Source organism: Danaus plexippus, chromosome 14 (assembly GCF_018135715.1).
Source record: "Danaus plexippus chromosome 14, MEX_DaPlex, whole genome shotgun sequence".
Classification (NCBI taxonomy): Eukaryota; Metazoa; Arthropoda; class Insecta; order Lepidoptera; family Nymphalidae; genus Danaus; species Danaus plexippus.
The window spans coordinates 7823544-7845815 of record NC_083546.1 but is presented as its reverse complement, the minus strand read 5'-3'; the positions used below and the strand labels follow the sequence as shown (position 1 = coordinate 7845815).

Genomic DNA, 22272 nt, shown 5'->3' with positions numbered 1-22272 from the left:
AACCTACATCTAGAAGATAGATTATTTGTGCGGAATGCTATTAAGTCTGACCAGATAGATACAATATTATACGACAAAACGACAGCTCTGTACATTTACAATTATCATTGTTATTCAACTTCAACTAACGAGGATGAAAACTGTACCTACCAGATGAAGAATCAAGGAAGAACAAAGAACATAATACTTCTGCAGATCCAAGTGAATCCAACACCCGGGAACCTGTATCGGAAACATTTCTGTTAAAGGTCCTCAAATAGTCCCCGAGGTTGAAAGTACTACATGGGTAACTGCTGATTCAGCGGAGTCAGCTGGTCGCCGCTCCGACCCTAATTAATACAAGTATATTCGTTCATTATATGTACTTTTCATCACTTCATCACTGTATGTAACTTTTAATTATAAATAAATTATAAGAACACGCTTGCTTTTAATTTGTCCGGTTGTAATGTGTTTCTGTGTAACTTTGATTTGTTCTCATACATACTACATGATTTTTTCAAACACGGTTTATGGATTTTTTTTTTATTTTGTACAATTCCTTGAACTACGGTTATTTCTTTATAATATTATATCATATATTTATTAGGCATCTTCATCGATACTTATAATATTTATATGGTGATCGACGATATCGGGCTTAAATAAGATAATACGACCTCTTAATAAAGACCACAGTTAACATTTTTTTAAGTGACGTATTAGGTGTATAATAAAAATTACCTCAGCTTCTCTTTATCTCGGTATAGCGTCATTTACTGAATTATTAACGTTTTCAAGAAACTGAAAGCCTAGATCAAAGACTACGTAAATCTTTTTGAAAACCTTTCCCCAAAATCTTGACGACCCGATGTCATGACTTTGCGAGTGGTAGACATCACTAAGACGATTTCGTGTTGCTATAATTTCAAAATTCTTAATATTACTAAATATGACATAATACTACGATTTTACTGGGATATTCTTTTATTTCATAAGAAAATTCCGAAGTCTCGAGCAAAAGTAAACGCCACATAAAACTACTTTCTATCGGAATTTTAAAAAAACAGTTATGGTATGTCAGATGTTTATTTCCCGCCATTTTTTTTTCACAACTCTCGTAATTATTGTAATGCATATCATATTATAATAATTCTTTTCATGGACGAAGGCGTGTGAATAGTAAAATCTGATCAATAGAAAAATAACTTATGTGAAAGACCTTTAGCATTCCCCTTTGTAATAATGCGATGTGATGAAAATTATCAATGTAGGATAGTTAGAGACTAAGTAAATTTTATTTAAAATTTAAATGCGATTTAATAAGCTCCCGCGGAGAAGAGACATTAAATTCTGCTTCACTTTTTGCAATATTTCTAATAGTCGTCTATTTTACAATATCAAAAGGTACATATGATGGTAAATTGTTTTTTATTAATTATACAAAAAACCCTTCGGGACAAATATTGACTTCTGACGAAGTTATACAGCATAAAAATTCCTAACCGCATGCCAATAATTACCTTTACAAGCAACATCTACTCGTAGGATGCCTTATTTCAAAAGATTTAAAATATCGTAACAAGTATTGATGTACATTTTATGTTTTTTTTTTGTTAAGTATACTTACAAATCAAACTCCTTTGATATCTAACTTTCCATAACTAGGCTAATGATTTTAAAAACACAAATCTAAGTAATTCATTTTATAGGTATTGCCATTCCTTTACTATATATCATTTATAGAACATTTAATTTTCATGCAAATTAAAATTACGACACAAATATTGTACATTACCTCGACAAGGTAACAAACGGATGATGTAAACAAAATAATACAGTAACTGATATACACACTAATGAATTCCCGTCAAAACAAAGGGAAATTCATATATGACAACACTGATATATACTATGACAAGAGAGGCTCAAAGGACTCGTATCCAGAGCCGTAATAACATTTACAAAAAAAACCATGGCAAGCATCAATTTAAAATTTAATGACGACATTTTCTTTCAATGTAATGTAGCTACATAGTAGTGTTTGTAATGCACTGTGTTGCTATAGCAGAGTAACCAGTCCTCGATACACGTTCGGTATAGCTCACAAGTCGTCTCCGTTCCTCTCACACGAGAAACGTTCGATCAGCGTGTTTGTCATGTAAGGGATGCGGCAGCCGAGTCGATGTGGAATCAAACAACCGGTGAGATAAAACTAATTATATTATTTATTTTAAACATATACAAGTAAGATTAATTAAATAAACCTATGGCTACGAGGGTACAAACTTAAAGCAAAGTAACAGAAAGGTGGTAAAATGAAACACCGATGCTTATTGACCTAAAAATGAAGAAACATTTATTTTATTTTCAGTATGTCTTTTGTAAAATTTAATAACAGAATGAATCGAATGTCGTTAGAGAATAACAGAGCCAACAATAGAAATATAATATTCACCGAGTCATTTACAGATACGATCGGTGCGGGACCGATACGCCTAGATTACTTCGCTTACTGAGTTAGTTCAATTTAAACATTACATGTGATCTGGTGCACATGCAGCGGCGCAGCTCGCCGGCCTGCGGACACGGTACGTTATATTATATAATATTATATTATTTTTTTTGGGATTTTTAAATTTTTTAATCGTCACGTACTTTATAAATATCTCATACTTGAAAAAAATTTACATTAAAATGTATCGGAAAGGTGCGAGCCACAGACGCGCACAGGCGACGCTCACTCGTGGGTAGCGCCCTGTTCCGCCCCTGAACCGCTACACTCCAAGTTATCTCCTTACATAATAAAATTAACGGAATACTTTAAAGTCTAAACAGGGCTAGGTGCGCGCGCGCGCTGCCCGCCATATACCATTAAACTGAAACGATGACAATATTAATTTATCGCAAACACTAGAGAAATGCAGGTCCAATACGATGGTCATATTGTGTGTCATGAAACAAAACGTATATTGAAACTCTCTGCTTTATACACACACACTAGCCGGCGGCTCACTTCGACGTCATCATGGTGACGAATTCTGGAAGAAGAAAAACACACGTGATCAACGAGCGCCGCTGGCACCGGGGGGCGTCGGGGGCCCGGGAGAACATTACGTGTAGTGATATATACAGAACCCTCGAGACACACACACACAGAGTAAGAGTTGAGAAGAGACAGAGATCAACACACTATAGATAAACAACCGGCGCAGAAGGAACCCAGAGAACTATAGCGGTATAAATTAACATAACTGGATCCAGCATTCCCCTTGGAGCGGCGCCGGCAAGGCGAATGCTGGATGCTGGAAGAAGTCACAGAGAGCGCCGGTATCTCGTCATGCCACTACAAGGGATTATGAAATACCACCCTCCGGATGTTCCGGCCACCGTCCACGTCTCTGTAAACTCAACACGTGCCGTCTGATCGCTGTTTGCTGCTCGTTTTAAGGGTAACGTTCAAGCTACAGTACTACTCGTGGGGACCGTCTAACGGGTCGGGATCGCCAGGTGGTATTTCTTGTGAAAGATCTATACAGTAAGACATGCACCGGACGGGGGCCGCTCGGAACAGCGTTACGGGCGACCCCACAGTTAGAGCCCGAGTTAGAGAGGAGTGGGGGGAGGTGGTGGAGGGGGGTCTAACATGTCAGATAGAACAGTTAATAACGAGCAGCAAACGACACTGTGAGTACCTAGAGGCGGCACTGTGAGTACCTACACATTACTAAAAACGAGATCACAGGAATCGTAGAACCTCTTTTGCGACTTATAGCGAGAGTAAAGAACGGACAGCCCGCGCGCTAGCGGGAGCCGTCTCCTCTCCCAAATATCATGTGGGCGAGGGCATGGAAGTCTGCAAACAGAAGACGCACGGTCAACGAGCTACTGAGGTCGGCGGACGGCGGTCGGTGGTCGGTGGTGGACGGTGGAGAGCTCGTTAGTCAGTCGCAAAATATTCCGCATGCATGACCAGTGTGAGTTGTGACCATCACCGGGACGTGTGCATCATAAACAAGTCACAAATTATTAGCATAGCTTGTGAAAAAATGTTTAACGTTTTATGGCGCATGTTGGAGACGATACAAATGTAAACAGAGTAAAGTCGACAAAATCTCGCCAGCGTTAGAAGAAATCCGTGACAATGGGCGGGGCCTTGGCCGCGGGCCAATTTAGGACATTTTAATTGTAAAATAATATCTGTTTAAATGTGGGTTGGAACTAATGTTGATATGTAGTTGCGAATTTAACTTTAATTCTAATACTTGACTTTAAAAGAAAAATATTCAATACTCTATACGAGTACGCGTTTCGTATAAGTGTCGATATGTAAAGAGTGCCAATAATCTAGGGTATTCGTAAACATACGCCGTTTGTTGTTACAGCTAGCGACCAAACGACATTTTTATGACAGGAGACGTTGTATGTTTACATTTAACACCGTTAAATATTTCATCTTAAGCTAGCACGACACGGAAGACAAACGACGAGGGTGGTATAACATACAAATATACTAATGCATTACATAGAACGACACCCGATGACGCGTGTGTTGTGTGTCATATCATATATCATATCATATCATAACATCATACTGACCCTCGTAATTGACCTGGCCGTCGCCGTCGATGTCGGCCTCGCGGATCATCTCGTCCACCTCCTCGTCGGTGAGCTTCTCTCCGAGGTTGGTCATCACGTGACGCAGCTCCGCGGCGGATATGAATCCGTTGCCGTCCTTGTCGAACACGCGGAACGCCTCGCGGATCTCCTCCTCGCTGTCCGTGTCCTTCATCTTGCGCGCCATCATCGTCAGGAATTCGGGGAAGTCTATCGTACCGTTACCTGGAAAACCATCGCACCTCACATCAACCACGGTCCTCAGAGTTCATTAACATCTCCGCTCTCCGAATCAAAGGTGCGGAGGGATCCGTTCCGAAATGAAGATTTAATAAATACTCGGGCCGTATTCCTATACGGCGGCGTTGTAAAAATCAATTAAACAAACGCTTCATTTCTATTTATCTCAAACAAAACGCCAATCACCTCCGCTGTTGGAGCATTTATTTTAGAGTGTGCCTACGGAAAACGGTTTTGTAAATTACAATTCTTTCAGGAGCGGAGGAACATACGATATTTAAACGGCGTAATAGCCAGCGGTATTTAAATAAAGAATTGATAATAGAAACTAGATTGATCACATGTATTGATTTAATAAACAATGATAAATTACCAAAACACGAAATAACTGTAAAAACTCCTGATTTAGGATAAAAATACGAGCACCTACATTAAAAAAAAAAATGTAAAAATTAACTAGAACGTAGTTTATTCGAACAATTTAAACTGTTATTTGACATGAAAATGAGAAGAGAGTTACAATTGTCATAACACTATAGAGATTTATTTTTGTAATATAATGTTTTTCAGATGTTCCAACGCAGTGCGGCAGAACAAAGGATTATTTGGACTTGTCACGGGCAGATTTATTATATGGAGATAATAAGCGAGGCGTTCCTGACATATAAGCCATTAATGTACCCCCTAAATTACTGAATCACGATTCCGCTCGCCATGGGTCATCGCTTACAAGGATTTACATCTGTTTTATACAGGAAATAGTATCAATTGTGTTGGTTCCATTAAAATATATATATATTGAATATAATATAATGACAAAAGAGACTTTTTATTGAATCTCGTTTAGAGTTTAGCACAAAAAGATTTGAATGTGTTAGTTATAGTTATTATTTCTCCGCAAATATTACAACTTGCTGGTGTTATCGAGCCCACATTATTAACGCCAAACATGTAATAATAGCCTTGGATACCGATATCATCGGCTAATGTTTGTACTGACTCATAATGAATTGTAAAAACAACATTTTGGCAAACGAGATCAATGTAGGCAGAGTTTATTAAGCTATTGAAGCGTTTAAGTTTTTATACAAGTAACGAGAGAAACTGAATAATATAAATGTTATTAATAAACGTTTCTTAATTGCACAGGTTGAACGCACCGCGTCGCAAAAATAAGTACGAGTTAAGTATAGCTCTCCTAAATCCGGGGTAACCTTTCGTACGCCGGTTATTTATAAAACGTATTGAGCTCTGAGAATGCAAGCCGCATTCCCCGAGACGATACCTCTAGCTTCTAGGACACATCTGGACCCGATACTATCATCCCGCCACTAGTATAGCTATTGTGTCGAGTGGCAGTTAATAAGACAACTTAATGTGGTGACTGTGACGAAAATGATATCACTGCGACCGGACTGCGAATACGAGGCAGTTAAGTGGCTTCTTTTGATGCATAAGTATGTTATTAAATTTATATATTCGTCCGTGTGGTCCGGCATTGTTCGTCCTACAATGGCCGCAACCTTGAACTAGGACAAGCCTATACGTATATAACACTGCATTTGTATGTAACATCTATTTTTGAGTTAGGAATTTAATAATGTCACAGAGCGTTGCGGTAAAATCCTGAACGAGGCTCCTGCGGTCTGCGGTCGTATCGAGTATCCGGCACGTTTCCATGTAACACGAGATCTCCGCTTGTAATTCCATACATTTGCGTTAATAAATCCTAGTACCGTCGACAGAAAAGGTGAATTTGTATAGTGTGTGTGTGGTATTTGTCTAACGCTCATTTTATGACTAACGCCACTTTAACCTCAGTGAATAATAGTTTCCTGGTCGATATTTTTGTTATTGAATAAGACGACGAGCGAGCGTGATCCGTTCATACACAGAACACCATAGATGAAATCACTTAAACGGATACGAGGTCGTATGATAATATTCATTGTCATGATATGCAAAGTTTTACATCCGAGTATCATTCTTTTAAATTGCTCGCGTTCACGAAAGCGTTGCAATATATTATATATTTAAAACGAGTAAGGCATCTTGCGATTAAATCAATTCAGAAGAACGAGCCGTCAATAAGACAAATAGTAACAATACTACAATTCGCACAATGGCCGGGTTGTTTAACATTTACCTATACATATTAATGTATACATTGTAACCGAGACCTTGTCATATAATGGGATATTAGCCGTATGTCGCTAGTGAGGCTTCAGCGGCCGAGGACGCGTCAGTCGAGATGGCGTCAGTCGCTCGCTACATTCCTTGATCGATACGTAATTAACTGCCTACTTCGTATCATACGATCGACTAACACAACAGGCCGTACTGTACAGTGACGTCATCCCGGTATAAACCGCTCACGAGACGTGAAACACATACATACACCGTGACTAACAAACGTTATAAAAATATCAATTCAGTATTTTTCCTCGTGAAAGCCTGTGATATTCACCAGGCGTTCCTCACGGCTACCGTCCTATTGTGTTGTAAATTTTAACTGGCAGCTTTACGTAACAATGGAAATGGCGAGCCGAGACGCATTTTGATGTTATATTACGTTGTATGGCATTCACGTACACACATGAATAACCCAATGAGTTATATCATTATACACGTACGCGCATTAGAGTTAATGAAATGAATAGAATATATATGGAAAATTTAATAGATTAAAATATCATAAACAGCTTCCGATATATTTATTAAGAGATTTAAAAAACCTCATAGGAAACGAAAGCAGCGCGTAAAAAGGTATCGTATCGCTTGCTCTACATTAGGAAGGAACAATTGCTGCTAGTACAGTAAACGGTTAGTGTGAAATATGTAGCTGTTTGGTAAATTAGCGGTGCTATCATGTTTGTCAGCGTGCCAACAGCGGCCCGAGCCCGAACAGTGTAATATTATTTAGGGTAAAAGTATTCCGTTCGGACGATGCTCCTAACGGGGGAACGGGCGCGACACTCTGGACACGCGCCAAAGGAATATGCAAATTCATTTGCAATCCGCGACTGCCGGCAACCACCGTTAGATAAGTGCCTTGTCAACACATATGCGCTTGGCAATTATTGGACATGCCTTGTGATATTATCATTCGGGAATGATGATTAAAAAGCTATTGATATTACGAGCTAATTAAGAACAGGTATAGGTTTGGGACGGTATGAGTCGTAGTGTAAATGTTAGCCGCGTTCTAGAGCTCATAGGCTGTGTGTCCCGGGGGTATGTGAAGACGTTATCACGATCGATAGCCTGGCAGCCTTCCAGACGAGCGCACTTTCCCCATCTCCGGATACTGTTTCAGTTAATAATAATTGTTCCCCACTCCTTAGTCAATTTGAATGCGACTTTGGGGTTTAGTACGCCTCATAAAATGCGCTCGAATGTTGCCAACACTGAATAAACAACAATAATGGTTGATTGCTTTATGTGAAAGTTATTTAACATCGTTTAAGACGATATACGTTTATAAATAACAATTAGAGCGAAATATATTATTAAGATAGAATACTACTAAGAGAATAGAATTTCTTCCAGTTCAGAACTAACCTCAGCGACTACAGACCTCAGAACTACCCTCGTTTAATATTATGTAAAAAGACAAATCGATATGAAGAACTAAATAATGGGCGGAGAAAGGTCAGCCGGCTGATATATCGGCTACATAAATTTTCAAACTAGTTAGCGGTCTAAAAATATATGAATGATTATTTATAGGACGGTGTGGTCGCTGACAATATACTATGGACACCGAACATAATGGGGTTAGAAACATTTCGTGTCAGAGTGTCGGGACATCCATCGATCCGAGGGCATGACCGACTATTTTTATTGTGATCCGCGTTTAGAACAATAAACAGGCGCATGCGTGGAAAGAAACTACACCCAGGGCTTCCCGGATGACCAAGATGACAATTGTATATAAGAGCCTGTGTTCAAATCAGACGTGGATCAATCGATACCACCTCGGCCTTTGTCAGGTTTAATGAGGTCAATGGAGGCGAGGGATACGAATCACTAAACCCAGGCATTATAATAGTTAAGCGATCGTTCCACTCCGATTTATTGATTGTATACCAACCAGCATCAGTGGACGATCGCTTTATGATTAAACAGATCACATATATATCTGCGAGGTGTTTAACATTGGACTACTTCATGAGGCCGGGATCTGTTTGAAATCCCGTGAAATTTAAATCATGTAATTCAAAGTCGACAGTTTTAGGGGCGCCGGGCGGGTATTGATCGAGGCGAGAGAGCGGGAGGGACCCGCCCACGACCTCCTCAGTCAGCTGACTGCTCACTAACGAATTATGCCATAGACATTTAAAATTTATAGAAAATTACCGTGACGGATACATTATTAGTCATTAAATATTAGGTACCGTGGTGTTTTGTAAATTTAGAACTTAATTTCGTATCATTCAACCGCAAATATCGTCAGAGGAGTATCACCGACCCCCGTCCACCGTCTCCCTCAGACGAGTGAACGACTCCTTATCGCGTACAGCGAGCCGTAGTGACATCAGCATCCGAATTACAACACTACTTATTATTAGACTACAATCGGATTATTGTTATAGACGTTGTGAAGGCATCTGATCACGACATAACTAACATTCGAGAATAGCAATACTTATTTACTTTAAACAATAATAACTCGCATCAAAACTAGAAACGTTAAGTACAGCAATAAACTACGAGCCGGTCGTTAGTTATTAAAGTGAATTTATGTTCGTTTTTCGATGTTGTTTTGCACTTCCTGTCTACTCTCGGGTTATGAGTCCGGCTCGTCGGACATAACGGCAGGCCCAGGCGGTTCAGCGCACTCGCTGCATTACGTGGTCGTCGGAAACACATCAAATGTACCACTGCATTCAAATTTATCGGCGGATATATCAGACGAGATCATGAATACTGTTTAAATAACTCGAAGTGCGGAACCCACAGCTCAGAACCGTCCAAAACCCGCGCTGACAATATTCCAATATTAACAACATGTTTTGCTTTCAACTGCTATCCATGACTTCTTAAAAAGGGACTATTATTAGTTTTATGCTCAAAGCATCGCATTCGCGACTCGCTTGATTTACAATTCGTACGTCTATCTGTCAATTTAATCCTACATAATAATATAGATTTAATTACATGTATATACACAGGAATGTCTTAGAACAATATTTCGCATCTCTATTGTGTCAACGGCAGTCACGTTACTAATGCGATAAGCTGAATAATTGAAACACTTTCATGTTATCTCATCTCAATACTGATGAAGTCGCTGTAGCGTGGAGACGAGTTGCTGTCCTCCTCCCGCATAATGTTTTATATGTAAAGTATATATATAGAGCGATATATAGCGTGTCGGCGGCACGTTGTAAACAAACACTAATTTGAGTTACATTCTCGATGGAATCTTGCCCAGTCGTTTGTAACGTAGGCTATCCCGAGTTCACTTCTGGCGAACAAATATTCGGAGTAGTCAGTATGTTACGTTGCTTCTAAATATTTATATCAGAGCATATTACATATATACAATATACATGTAACAATCAGCGAGTCCAAGCCGCCGGTTATCAGACAGGATAGAGCATTTACAGGAAAACTGAATTGTTTTTATCATTATTGTGAACACTATCCTGTTTGCTGGATGGAAACAAATTAATTTGCACCGCCGTCCGCGGATGCGATGGCATTGTTAGCCTCAAACGCTCATGTCACCCGGCAGCGATGTTTCCAGCGAGTTATGTTACCATTATATCGTTTTAATTCTGAATATAGCATAAAATGAGTTCATTATGAATTAAACAATACAGTTACGAGTATTAGTATTTTGGATTTTGTCATCAAAAAATATATAGAATCTTGTAAAATTTGATGAGAAAAAATGGAAGTAATAATAAATTACGACACAATTCACTTAAATCGTCTGGAAAGCGACAATTAGATTCAACGCTCGAAAGGATAGGAAATGTCTCATTTTCTTCATCCGCCTGTTTCCAAAGGAAGTAAGACAGATTATCAAATATAGGCGGTTTACTTTATATATTAACAATAATATTTTTATGTCATCATCATCACCTTAGACTTTGGTCCGACTGTAATGGAGACGAGCGGAGCGGTCACATTACACTTTACTGCCGTCGAATGTCTCACGATCGTCAATGAAATGTTATTGTAATAACAAACAAACATACACTCGCGTATTGTGACTGGAAATACATTTAATACATAACAAAACATTGTTTACCCTTATATAGCGTTAATCGACACTAAGTATGGGCGAGTAGAATCTCGCTCGTGAGGACTAATGCAATGGGCGTTTTTTTTTATTTACTATTTATAGCCAACAAACGCGACTCGGACGAAATAAATGTGTCTTCTGATAAAAAAATCAATTCTCAAGTATTGATTGTTCGGAATTGCGATATCAATGTCAAGAACGGCTCTCGTCTCGATCTTACATACAGTAACGACCCGACGATTCGCTTACACTAATAAATTACAAAACCCGTACATTTTAAATCCCTCCCGAAATGATATTTCGCAGATGGCGTGAGCGCTACTTTCTTTATTTTTCGGTAATGAAACCGTCGTACTGTGAACGTCATAAATCTTCAAGCAAGATATATATTTATCGTTGTATGTTCGGTATTTCGTTATTGCTAAAAGCTTTAGGTGAAAGTACTCCGCCGGGATCGTAAATCGTAATCTCAGTTTTTAAGAATTCAAACAAACGAGTGCGCCGTTGTTCAAACAATGTTTTATTTGTCCGGCTCACATTGTAATCTGTTTCAAACTTTTCCGGGTGCCGTTTTAATCGGAATGTTTGTTTTTGGTATCTGGTGCTGGTAGAGACCAAACATGCACATGTGATCGACCTTCAAACTGCCGAAACGGCACATGTGTGGGTCTCGACTCTTGTGTATCACGATCAGACTGTATGTCATGTGTATATATAGTAGAAGTCCATTTTAATAGCACCATAGAAATATCCGAATAATTCTAAGACATTCGTCGAAGTACAAATGTCTCATGATAGTCAGGTTTGGCAAAAGTGTTACGGGCGTTCAATTTATATTATTAATTTTAAAACTGGCACCGCTCGATTATGTATCGTATATTGGCAGCAATTGTGTTGTAAATTATTACATGTCCAGCTACTTGGCGGTCGGAGAATTCGAAAAATGTTTAAGCACGGACGGAAAAAACGACGCTTTCTTAGGTTTAACGGCGGAGGCCATCAGAATAATGAAGAAATAGTCTTGAAGGATCACATTGTTATTTGTTAAGTATTAAGTGCCATGTTTATTCGCTCAACCAGTGTGTACTCGTTGAATTAAAGGAAATGGAAAGTAATAACAAACAACACTATCAGAGTCGGGAGGCTGTCTTGTTCAAACACGTATGTTGGTTTTCTACTCCCAATAAGTACATTTTTTTCGCAAAACAATGATAACGGTGTGCTGTTTAAGATTATTTAAGTCTTCTTTGTTTAAGGATCATAATACTTAAAAAACGCCTAGTGTGGGTACGTACACTTCATAGTTTCGAAAGGACGATAAATTTAATACGGCAACTATATAATGGCCAGTCATCTGATGAGTAGTTGGCGGCTATATGTTTCCCGTGTAATAAATACGTCGGGTGCGATAACACATCGATTATCGATAACGGCTGGCATGGAGGAGCAACACTATTTAATATCGATGTGTTGTGTCCCATGGCACATAAATCCCACGACCTTATCCCGTCAAATATATTTTAGTATTTTTCTTACAGTATTGTCGAGATAACTCAATTACTATCGGAACGGCTATATACATATCGGCCATGTTAGGAATATATGAAATATGCATTAAGAATCTTCTTATTCGTGCAAGTATATACTCACCATCAGCGTCAACCTCGTTGATCATGTCCTGGAGCTCGGCCTCCGTGGGGTTCTGTCCCAGCGACCTCATCACGGTCCCCAGCTCCTTGGTGGTGATGGTGCCGTCCCCATCTTTATCGAACAGTGAAAACGCCTCCTTGAACTCGGCGATCTGTTCCTCTGTTAGTTGATCCGCCTGTAATTTTCATTACTATTAAGTTTACTATAGTCGTGATTTGAATACCAATAACTCCGATTAAAACGACAACATTGTATATATATATATAAAACGAGAAAATGAGTAAGATAATTTTAACGAGACATATGGTAGTGCTAAATACGACAAACCGACATACCACGGTGACAACCATCTTGTATCACAAACGGAACCTCTCAAGGCGGGGTTGGAACAATTAATGTTTGGTTCGTGTGCCTGATAAGATAATGTAGTAATTATGTACAGTGAACACGTCACACTGCGGTGACCAGATAACACAAGGAATACTGCATTACAATAAACATTATCAACATCTCAAGATAACATTACATACGATATCGGCGAGGAAACATGCTGATAGGAAACACATACACACACACAACAAAACTATTACAAATCAATAAATACGAGCCATTAGTGATAAAGTAATACAGATTAAAATTTTCATTTAAATAAGAATATATATAATAATGTTGCAATCTATAAAAAAAACTATCTACAAAAGCAAAGGACCAATATTTCATTATTACAGTCTTTAAATAAAAAAATACTCTATGATTTATTTGTAATTCCGTTCACAATAATTGTGATGGACAATAATCACTGCAATGACAAAACAATTGTGTTGTTCGATAAAACAATTCCCCACAATACATTGTGTGTACATTTATTACTAGTAATTTCTTCATAAACATATAGAAACTATAAATGTCCAATGTATTGAATATTGAGAGATGATTAAAAAAAAAAATTATTTAAGTGTACATTTAAATAGAAACCACATAAAGTTAAGTATCTGTTAGTATGAATTAATTGACATAACTGGATATTGACTAGCTGGTACACTGAACCGTGGACATATAAATCTTAATATGTCAAATGTAAGCCCATAAGTCAGGCATGCATTTGAACAAATTGATTTATGTTACCGAGCATACACTGATAAATACTGACTGGAATGTGTCGAGACAGCTGCATGAAAACACATTAAAAAAAAAAAATGTCAAACAGCCGATATGATTATTTACTATGATAAGATTTAATGGCGAATTTAAATCCATTGGAAGGAATTCCAAGGATGAACATATATTGTGTAGTCGCACACAAAAGATGTTTATTATAGTGTGATAACAGAGGGGACTTCCCATGGGAATTTAAGACAGCTGTTACAGCGTACATACCAGAAAAATCGTTATTGTTTCATTATTACAAACTGTTTTTTATTCTATTCAAGTGTTATCTACACAGGCATTCAAATATGTTTAACATAATTTTTCAGCCTACCTACTTTCTCTTTCTTTTTTAGTACATGCCTCAAGTTCGGGCTAAAGTAACTAAAAGCTGGCTTTATAATTCGTGTTTCATTATAATTTAGCAAAGGGACTATTCAGTGTGAAAACGTTGTTTGAGTTCGGTGCCGGTTATGCACCGCAAAGACAAACTAAGACATACCCCATTGTAACAATGTTCTACAATATCGAGTAATACGCTAAAAAAACTAATTTGAAACGGTTTTTTTCAATTGCGTTGAAAAATAAAGAGATCGCTGCGATGAGTCAACGGGCGTTTGACAGGTGCGCCCGGGCGATCGATCGGCGGCGGCTCGGGCCCCGGAACAGCCCAGCTAGGAATATACGGACACGACACCAACAAACTACGATGTAATGTTATAACAGAGAGATAAACCGTATACAAACGTCATTACAACGGATTCCTAACAAAACTATGGCGACCGATGTTTCTCGAGACATCGTAACCGTCCTAAACTATCATCAGCCTCTAAATAGGACAACGACATTCGATATTTCGGCTTTCCTCACTTTATATTCCCACTAAGGCTTCGCCGACGTCGACGATCCGCATTGCGGTAAAAAACGGCCATCACAATAATAATGGAGGCCGTCGTCACTATAAACACCGATGCACTAAAACCCAAAAATATACCCTGCAATAGACCGGAAACGGCTCTCCGAAGACACCGTAGGCTTCGATTCGGTAAAAGAACACTCACCATCGTAGATTAACTTGGATTATCTGGAGCTACACTAAAAATCACAGACTACGCCGCAAAAGCGACCGCACAATCCGACGGTTGAGACGATACTGCCGCCCTCACTCGCGCGAGCGGCCGCGCCGGTAAACTCACGACCGCGATTCGCTCCGTGCGTCGCGCGAGTCGTTCGAAATCGTTCAATCGAATCGCCACACTCTCATGACCGTTCTCGATTCACACCGTATCTCGTCTGCGTTTCGATTCGATGTACGCTCTAAACATCCAAGTCCATGTCTCGGGACGCACGACACGGGATTAGATCTGATTCGCAAAGGATAGTCGGTTATATACGGGGCGGGTGCGGCGGCGTACAGCGGGCGGCGGCGCGCGCCGGTCGGCCACCGCGCACCTGCAATGCGTCACTGCGGCTCGCGGGCGCTCGCGGCGGCACCCGGCGGCACCCGGCTTCACCCGGCCCGGCCCGGCCCGGCCCGGCCCGCTCGGACTGCGCAGGCCTCGCGCCGTACAGACATAGAAGAATATCAAACACGCAACCTAGCATCCTTTAAAAGAGATCTTTATTATATACGAAATTAAAAAATGTTAGTTAAAATTCTGATAGAGTTTGAACACAAGGGTTAACTAGGTTAATAATATTATTTATATATTTATGTAAATCTTTATAATGTATAACATTAAAATTATTGAAATTATTCTTTACTATAACAATGATATGTCCTTATCATTGTTATAGTAAAGAATAAATGTTATCTTATAATATATTACATAACAATAAAACGTAATTCTATTGAAAATATTTTTAAATCTTGACTAAATAACAAATATCTCAACAAAATTTATGTTAATATAAATAAAATTACATTATAGAGATTACAGTAAATTTTAAATGTATATCAATACAACATTTTGATAAGATATTTCCTATTGCGGGGCACCTGTTGATACCCCGCTTTCTTATTTCATAATTAACGTATTTTATTTTGTTCCAAAATATATTATAATTGTTTTCTCTCGGTCTAGGCTTTCGACTATGCGGAATTTCTGTAAAAAATACTAAATAGGCTATTATTAATATGAGAACTATTTGCATATTATAATGTAAATTAATCAATCATTTTAAATATATTATGATTTCTACGTAAAAACAATGGAAATTGTAGGAAATCGATTTGTATAGTTCAATAAAATCGATTTTAATAAAATAATGTTGTGCTATCTGTTACATTATTATGTGAATAACTAGTACAATGTGTCAGATGTGGTACGTCTTTTATAAACAGATGGCGCATATTAATCATGAATTTTGTTGCATTTGAATAATTTAGTTGTTAAGTAAAAGATTCTTTCTCTTTATAATATGGTCTATTTATCTATACAGATCAATCGATGAACTTTTTTGTAATGTAAAAATATAAAAAATATATTTTTATAGGAGACCCAAGTTTTTTTTAAATATATTTAAGAGGTATTTGTTTGATAAATAAATAGATTGTATATGAAATTCAGTATATTTCACTTTAGAATTCCTTATCGTCATTTTGGTCTATATAAATTGTAATATGTCCAATTGTGAACTACCCCCTTTATTGACTCTAATCTCTTACTTTTTTAACAACGATTCAAAAAGAGTTATTAAATTTGAAGCGTATTATATTTGTGGTACCGCGTACACTCTAAACATAATATATATATGTATGTATATATTCTGTTAACATCCGAAAAATAATGCAAACGAATGAAATTAAGTTTTAGGAAACTAAGAGTTTTTTATTATTAAATACATGATCCCCACGTTTAGGTTACTTTACAGCAACAGTGATCACCGACCGACGAGATGAAGGTGTCTGTCAGTTTGTCTGGTTATTTGTCATCTACCGCCAAAGCCCGTAAATAGCAAATGAGTATCGTGAATTCCTTCCGCAGTCTCGACGAGTGCTATCATAACTTCTTTAATTTTGTGAATTCGATGTAGTTTGGGATTTGTTCTGGATTCTATAAATAATTTATTTTAGTTTTAAAACATGTCTGCGTCTGTGTTTCCTTCGAGTGACAATCTGGTTTCCACCTTCCAACGAGTGGAATGACAATCAAGCACTATCCAGTCGAAATAAAACGAATAACAGAAAAAAATATAACTATATATATCGTGGGTAGTTGTATGTTTAAAAAGTTTACATAGATTAGATTATATAATTGATGTTTAGTTACAATTTCACAGATGAAACCTCTCAGCATGCAATGGATAAACCGTGCGGATAGCGGGTCCATCGCGTTGCAGGGAGAGGAGCTTCAACAGTGCCTGGGACTTGCGACTCAGGTGTAAGTTTAAGGGGCCTTTATTTAACCCGTTAAACGCTCACCTCCACGGTCCAAGCTCCTCTCCCTACCTAACCAAATTTGAAAAGAACCTACTTAGTCTGCCTTCGAAGTACGTTCCAAGAATGAATTGATGTGAGTTCTGGACAGGCCCAAGTCTTTTAGTAGATTGTAGAGAGATTTAGCCGTTATACCTCTCGTTCCCACTTCTACCGCCAAGAAAACAGCCTTTTATGAGATCTAAGACTTTCGCGAGTATTCATTTAAACGAAACCAATATTTAAGGATGTAATACGCGTCCTTTTTATTATTTTAAACGACATACTCCCGACATTTCGGTTACTTTGCAGTCGGTCCCCGTGACCACGGACGGACGAGATGTAAACATTGTCACTTCGGGAGCGTGTAGCTTAAAATAATAATAAAAACGCGTAGTTTATCCTAAATATATATTAGTTTCACTTAAAACAGCTTTCATTGTGATATACGCCTACAATAGAAACTATTATTTCCGTACGACCGTCTGAATTAATTATGAATTAACTTACATTGGCTTTTATATAAGAAGGTGTAGTTTTATGATGTTCTATTAAGAATCGATGTATGCGAAACGTTTTATGTCATTGTATAGGCTTGTTACTGAAAATGTTATTATAAATACATTGGATATTAAAACGAGTTCAGTATGAAGTCAATGATTTGAAAATAGGAGTTCCTAAGTGGATAAGATAATGAGACGTAATTATTAATTATCGATTATAATCTGTGTATTATAATACGTGAACAGTTCGTGTAATAAAATTTAAATTTTTACATAATAAAGAATTAAATGTGTGTGTGTGTGTGTGTGTGTGTGTGTGTGTGTGTGTGTGTGTGTGTGTGTGTGTGTGTTCGTTTCTCAAATACTAATATTACCAATTTAATACCACTAATTGAATATAAAATCTTATCTTCCGTATATGTTTGTATTTTATGGTGAACTTAATTATATATAATAATAAAGTTCATATTATAATATTGCTATTTTAGTCACGCGTTACTTTTTTTTACACAGCGTTTTTAGTAATTCAAGTATTATTTTTCAGCAGTTCTTTTCTGTTTTTCAGGGAGTTGTAGCTTAAAACTTCGCTTGCATGACGTTGGCAATAAAATAAATAACAGGAATGTGGTTTCCATTTCCAGAAGTAAGCACGGTCTCGCACGATTGCAGAAATTCGTTCACTTTGAGGATGTATTAGTGGCAAAAAAAAGCATGTATACAGTCGAATTGAAAAAACCTCCTCCCTTTTTGAAGTAGGTTAAAAAGACTTAGTATTAATAACTTTTTATACTTAAAAGGTGCATTCATCTGTACTCTTTTTTTATATGAATAGTTTTAATATCATCGACATATTAGCCGTTTGCACTTTCTCTAAATGTAATGTTATTATTTGAAGATTTTTCGACCACGTTTTATAATGCTTTTTTTTAATGTCAAAGGTGGCAAACGAGCAGACGGCCTACCTGATGGAGGAAGTACCGTCACCCATGGACATCCACAAAAAAATTTGCGGATGCGTTGCCATCCTCATTTGAGGAAGATGGAAAGGAAAGGGTGGGAAAAAGGAAAGGGTGGGAAAAGGGAAAGGGAAAAGGCAACCGGCTATCGCACTCATCGGACGAAACGCAGCCGTATAAGACTACTTCACGCCGATCTTCTGTGAGAGGGTGGTACTTCCCTGGTCGAGCCAGCCCATGTTCCAGCTGCAGTAATTTGACCACCTGCAAATATACTTCTCAATTTGTTGCTATTTATTTTTATTAGGCGTTGACCTAACATGAATTAAATTACGTACATGTTGGTGAGTTGGGAACGGTTTGAGAACACAGAAGTTGTAAATAATTTCTGTTATTCCGAATTTCATAGTTGTGGTTATCTGATGGTGACGTTTACGAACGGACGAGCCGTGTAGAGAATGGAAAATATTGTCGTTTTATTGTACCGTACAAGTTATTGAAATTGTTGAATAAAACGGATTCAGGTTTTATTTATAGAATATAATCTCAAAAGTTTACATAACTTAACAAATTACTTGGTGTATATATTTTTATTTATGTATTAAAATTTAAGAGTTATATTTCTTTAATTTCCTCCTGACTGTTGGGTTTTACTCGCGATTTCTGTAAAAAAAGTCGATATTTGCGTATATATATATATATATATATATATATATACATATAAACTATCCGCCATCTTTGTCATCGAAGCTTTGTCAATTATAATAGTATTGCAATGTTTTATTATTCAATTTCTTTTTTTTTACCTGTATCTAAATAAAAGCCTTTATGCCATTCCACAAACTCCTTCGTGTATTTTCCACACAGTACCCCAGATTTTAGTTGGTGCAACAAAAAAAAAAAACTAGATGATATTGACAAAATATTTCACGATTCCAGTGCAAATGAAGCCATAGATAAAAAATCTTCAATGTATTCATATTAAATCAATAATGAGAGTTAAATGTGCAGATTAATTACATGTACCTAAGTGTAATAGAAAAAAGAATATTTTTTCCTACAAATCAGTAATAAATTTCGACGAAATAAAATACTTTTTTTTAAACCTAATTAATCCAGTAATGAAATCACTATCTCGTGATAATACGAATCTAGATATAATATTGAAATCAATAAATTCTGAACTGTTGTCTTGTCTAGACAATCTTTATCAAATCTTATCAGTTAAAACTATGATTATGCGGACGTTAATGTACATATTTTTAATATAGTGCCAACTGGCAGATATAATTCATACCATATATATATATATATACTCTTTGTAAATAGCTCTTTTATTTCATGTCAAATCTTCCTGTTTATTTTTTGGCGATAGTAAAGGAAATAGGTTTATTGATTATTTATATAATTTTGTTTATTCGTATCGTCTAGCAGCTTCTATAAAAAGCGAAGTCTCTTTTAGGAATTCGTTTTGTTTCAGCTCCTCTCATTCCGATTTTATTGTTATTTTCTTCGCTTGTTACCGGTTTTTGCTTACATCGCTAGCGGTACTTTTTTTAAATAAACAAAAATTCTAAATATGAATCTATTCTTTTTGTGTCTTTGCTTCTAAAAAAAAAATAAACATATTTTTTTTAAGTATTTATGAAGCTTAGTTACTCATAGCTAAAATTTTTGGAATTTTTATAAATTATTGTTAGTTTATTTTATGAGTTAAAATAATAAAAAGTAACAAATACATTGAAGTTCTTTAATGACATTGCTGAAGATGTGTCTGGGAGGATTTACCTTTTTTCGAGCGTTCATTTAAGATGTCCTCTAAACCAAGGCCGCAGTAAGAGCAATATGTGTAAAGGATCCTTGGAGTGTGCATGACGTTTGAAGTGCTTTTTAAAATTTAAAGTAATGAATAGTAGGCTGTACAAGGGGATATTGATATATTTGAGATCTATTATTAATGGTGTTATCTCATATCAACCTATTGGGATGAGAACATATAGTGTCATATTTAGATAGCAGTTAATTTTAATTGGATTATTCAATGGATATATTTTTGTATTTAATTTTAAAGAAACTCTAGAACTTTCAGTCGGTTTTACTTGTAAGTTATTTAAGGCTTCCGCGGCTTGACTTCGACTTCATATTGGAATAATAAATGATATAAAGATCTTGTTAAATAAAGAAATAAGTTTCAAATGTTCTGTCAGATAATTTTGTTTTTTTTTTATAATCGAAAATATAGGTAAATTCGAATATTTAAAAAAATTACAAATCGCGTAGCGTGCTACGTCGTAGCTGTTCGTAGCGTCGCCCGTAGCATGTATCAGGAAATGACAGCGCTAGATCATGTCCGGTGATAATTTCCGATGACCTTATTACAATTATAGTAGACTGAGGAGTCAATTAAATTTTATACTGAACCTTAACAAAATATTCTTTTGAACTATAGAAGTCACATTTATAACTTTTAAAGTATGTCTTAATAATTAGAAAAATATATAACAATACTTTAATAAACAACACTCTACAGACGTTATTTGACCTCACAGAAATGTCATTTACATCTATATTCTCATGTAAATCAATGTCACATCTGTTTTATTGATATGCCCTTAGAGTTTGTGTGTTAAAAATTATCTTTTCAGTAAATAATCTCTTGTAAGGTGTGTGACATAAGCCTTCCAATACCCGGGAACCTTCCAGAAACAGGGCCGTCCTTGAAGGCAATCAGACAATGAAGTTAATTTAGTAGTCGTTTTGTTTCGTTTGAATGACAAAGGCTTATTATTTTTGTCTGAATAATAAATTGACATTTCGGTTCGAGAACAGTTTAAGAAGATATGGAAATAAATTAAGGTAATACTCAGATAGTAAGTTCAGTGCGAATGAAGCCTTAGCATAAAAAAAGATAGGAAGTCATTAAATATAGGCGTTTCAAATAATTTGTTAAAAATTTCTGTTGTCATCGTTGGTGGAGTCGTATTAGCTATCAATCACATAACTTGGTATTCAGAATGACGGAGCGCGCCAAGCGACTACATTTGGCATCGGATCCTGGCAGTCCAACTTAGGGTTCGCATAATGAGAGGAATATTCAGATATATAATATACGGCCTCTCTTTATGACACTTGGGAACCACTGGATATATAATTCGCGACGCATTACGTGCTGTTAATTGTTATTTTTTTAACATGAACGATGCTATTACTGTGAAAAAGTATAATAAATATTTATCGCATAAATCGTAGAAGTTAACACGCTAGGCATGTAGCAAACAGAATAGAAGTAACTGAGTGTGATTTACACGTATTTTATGCTATATTAAATCATTCCGCTTTACTCGCCCATATCTTTGTATCTCTCGTTTATTTAACACGTCATAATAAAGTAAATATAACATTTTTTCCGTCAAATAAATACCAGAAAGGCCAGATAAAGTGGTACTGTAAATGAGTAAATATTTGTAGTGTCCGAAGCCTCGCCAACTGTGATCATTTGGCAAAGCG

At 36.8% G+C, this 22272-nt stretch overlaps 1 protein-coding gene across 2 annotated transcripts; it reads right to left on the bottom strand.

Moving 5' to 3' along the window:
• Nucleotides 1-2184: 2184 nt before the first annotated feature.
• On the bottom strand, nt 2185-15239 carry LOC116769735 (calmodulin). 2 transcript variants are annotated; one of them, XM_032660923.2, is made up of 4 exons: nt 14950-15239; nt 12743-12917; nt 4579-4821; nt 2185-3020 (listed from the first exon to the last, which is right to left on the bottom strand). In XM_032660923.2, the coding sequence occupies exons 1-4, from the start codon at nt 14950-14952 to the stop codon at nt 2992-2994; spliced, it is 450 nt and encodes a 149-aa protein (XP_032516814.1). In that variant the 5' UTR covers nt 14953-15239; the 3' UTR covers nt 2185-2991. The 2 variants fall into 2 exon arrangements, with proteins under 2 accessions (XP_032516814.1, XP_032516813.1); XM_032660922.2 differs by lacking the exon at nt 14950-15239 and adding an exon at nt 13078-13155.
• Between the last annotated feature and the right edge of the window lie 7033 nt (nt 15240-22272).

Coding starts and splice junctions, on each gene's coding strand:
- LOC116769735 (XM_032660922.2), bottom strand. Junction 4,822..12,742: donor CAACGAGGTTGACGCTGATG/GTGAGTATATAC, acceptor ATGGTTTTCCAG/GTAACGGTACGATAGACTTC. Junction 3,021..4,578: donor CGGCCAGGTCAATTACGAGG/GTCAGTATGATG, acceptor TTCTTCTTCCAG/AATTCGTCACCATGATGACG.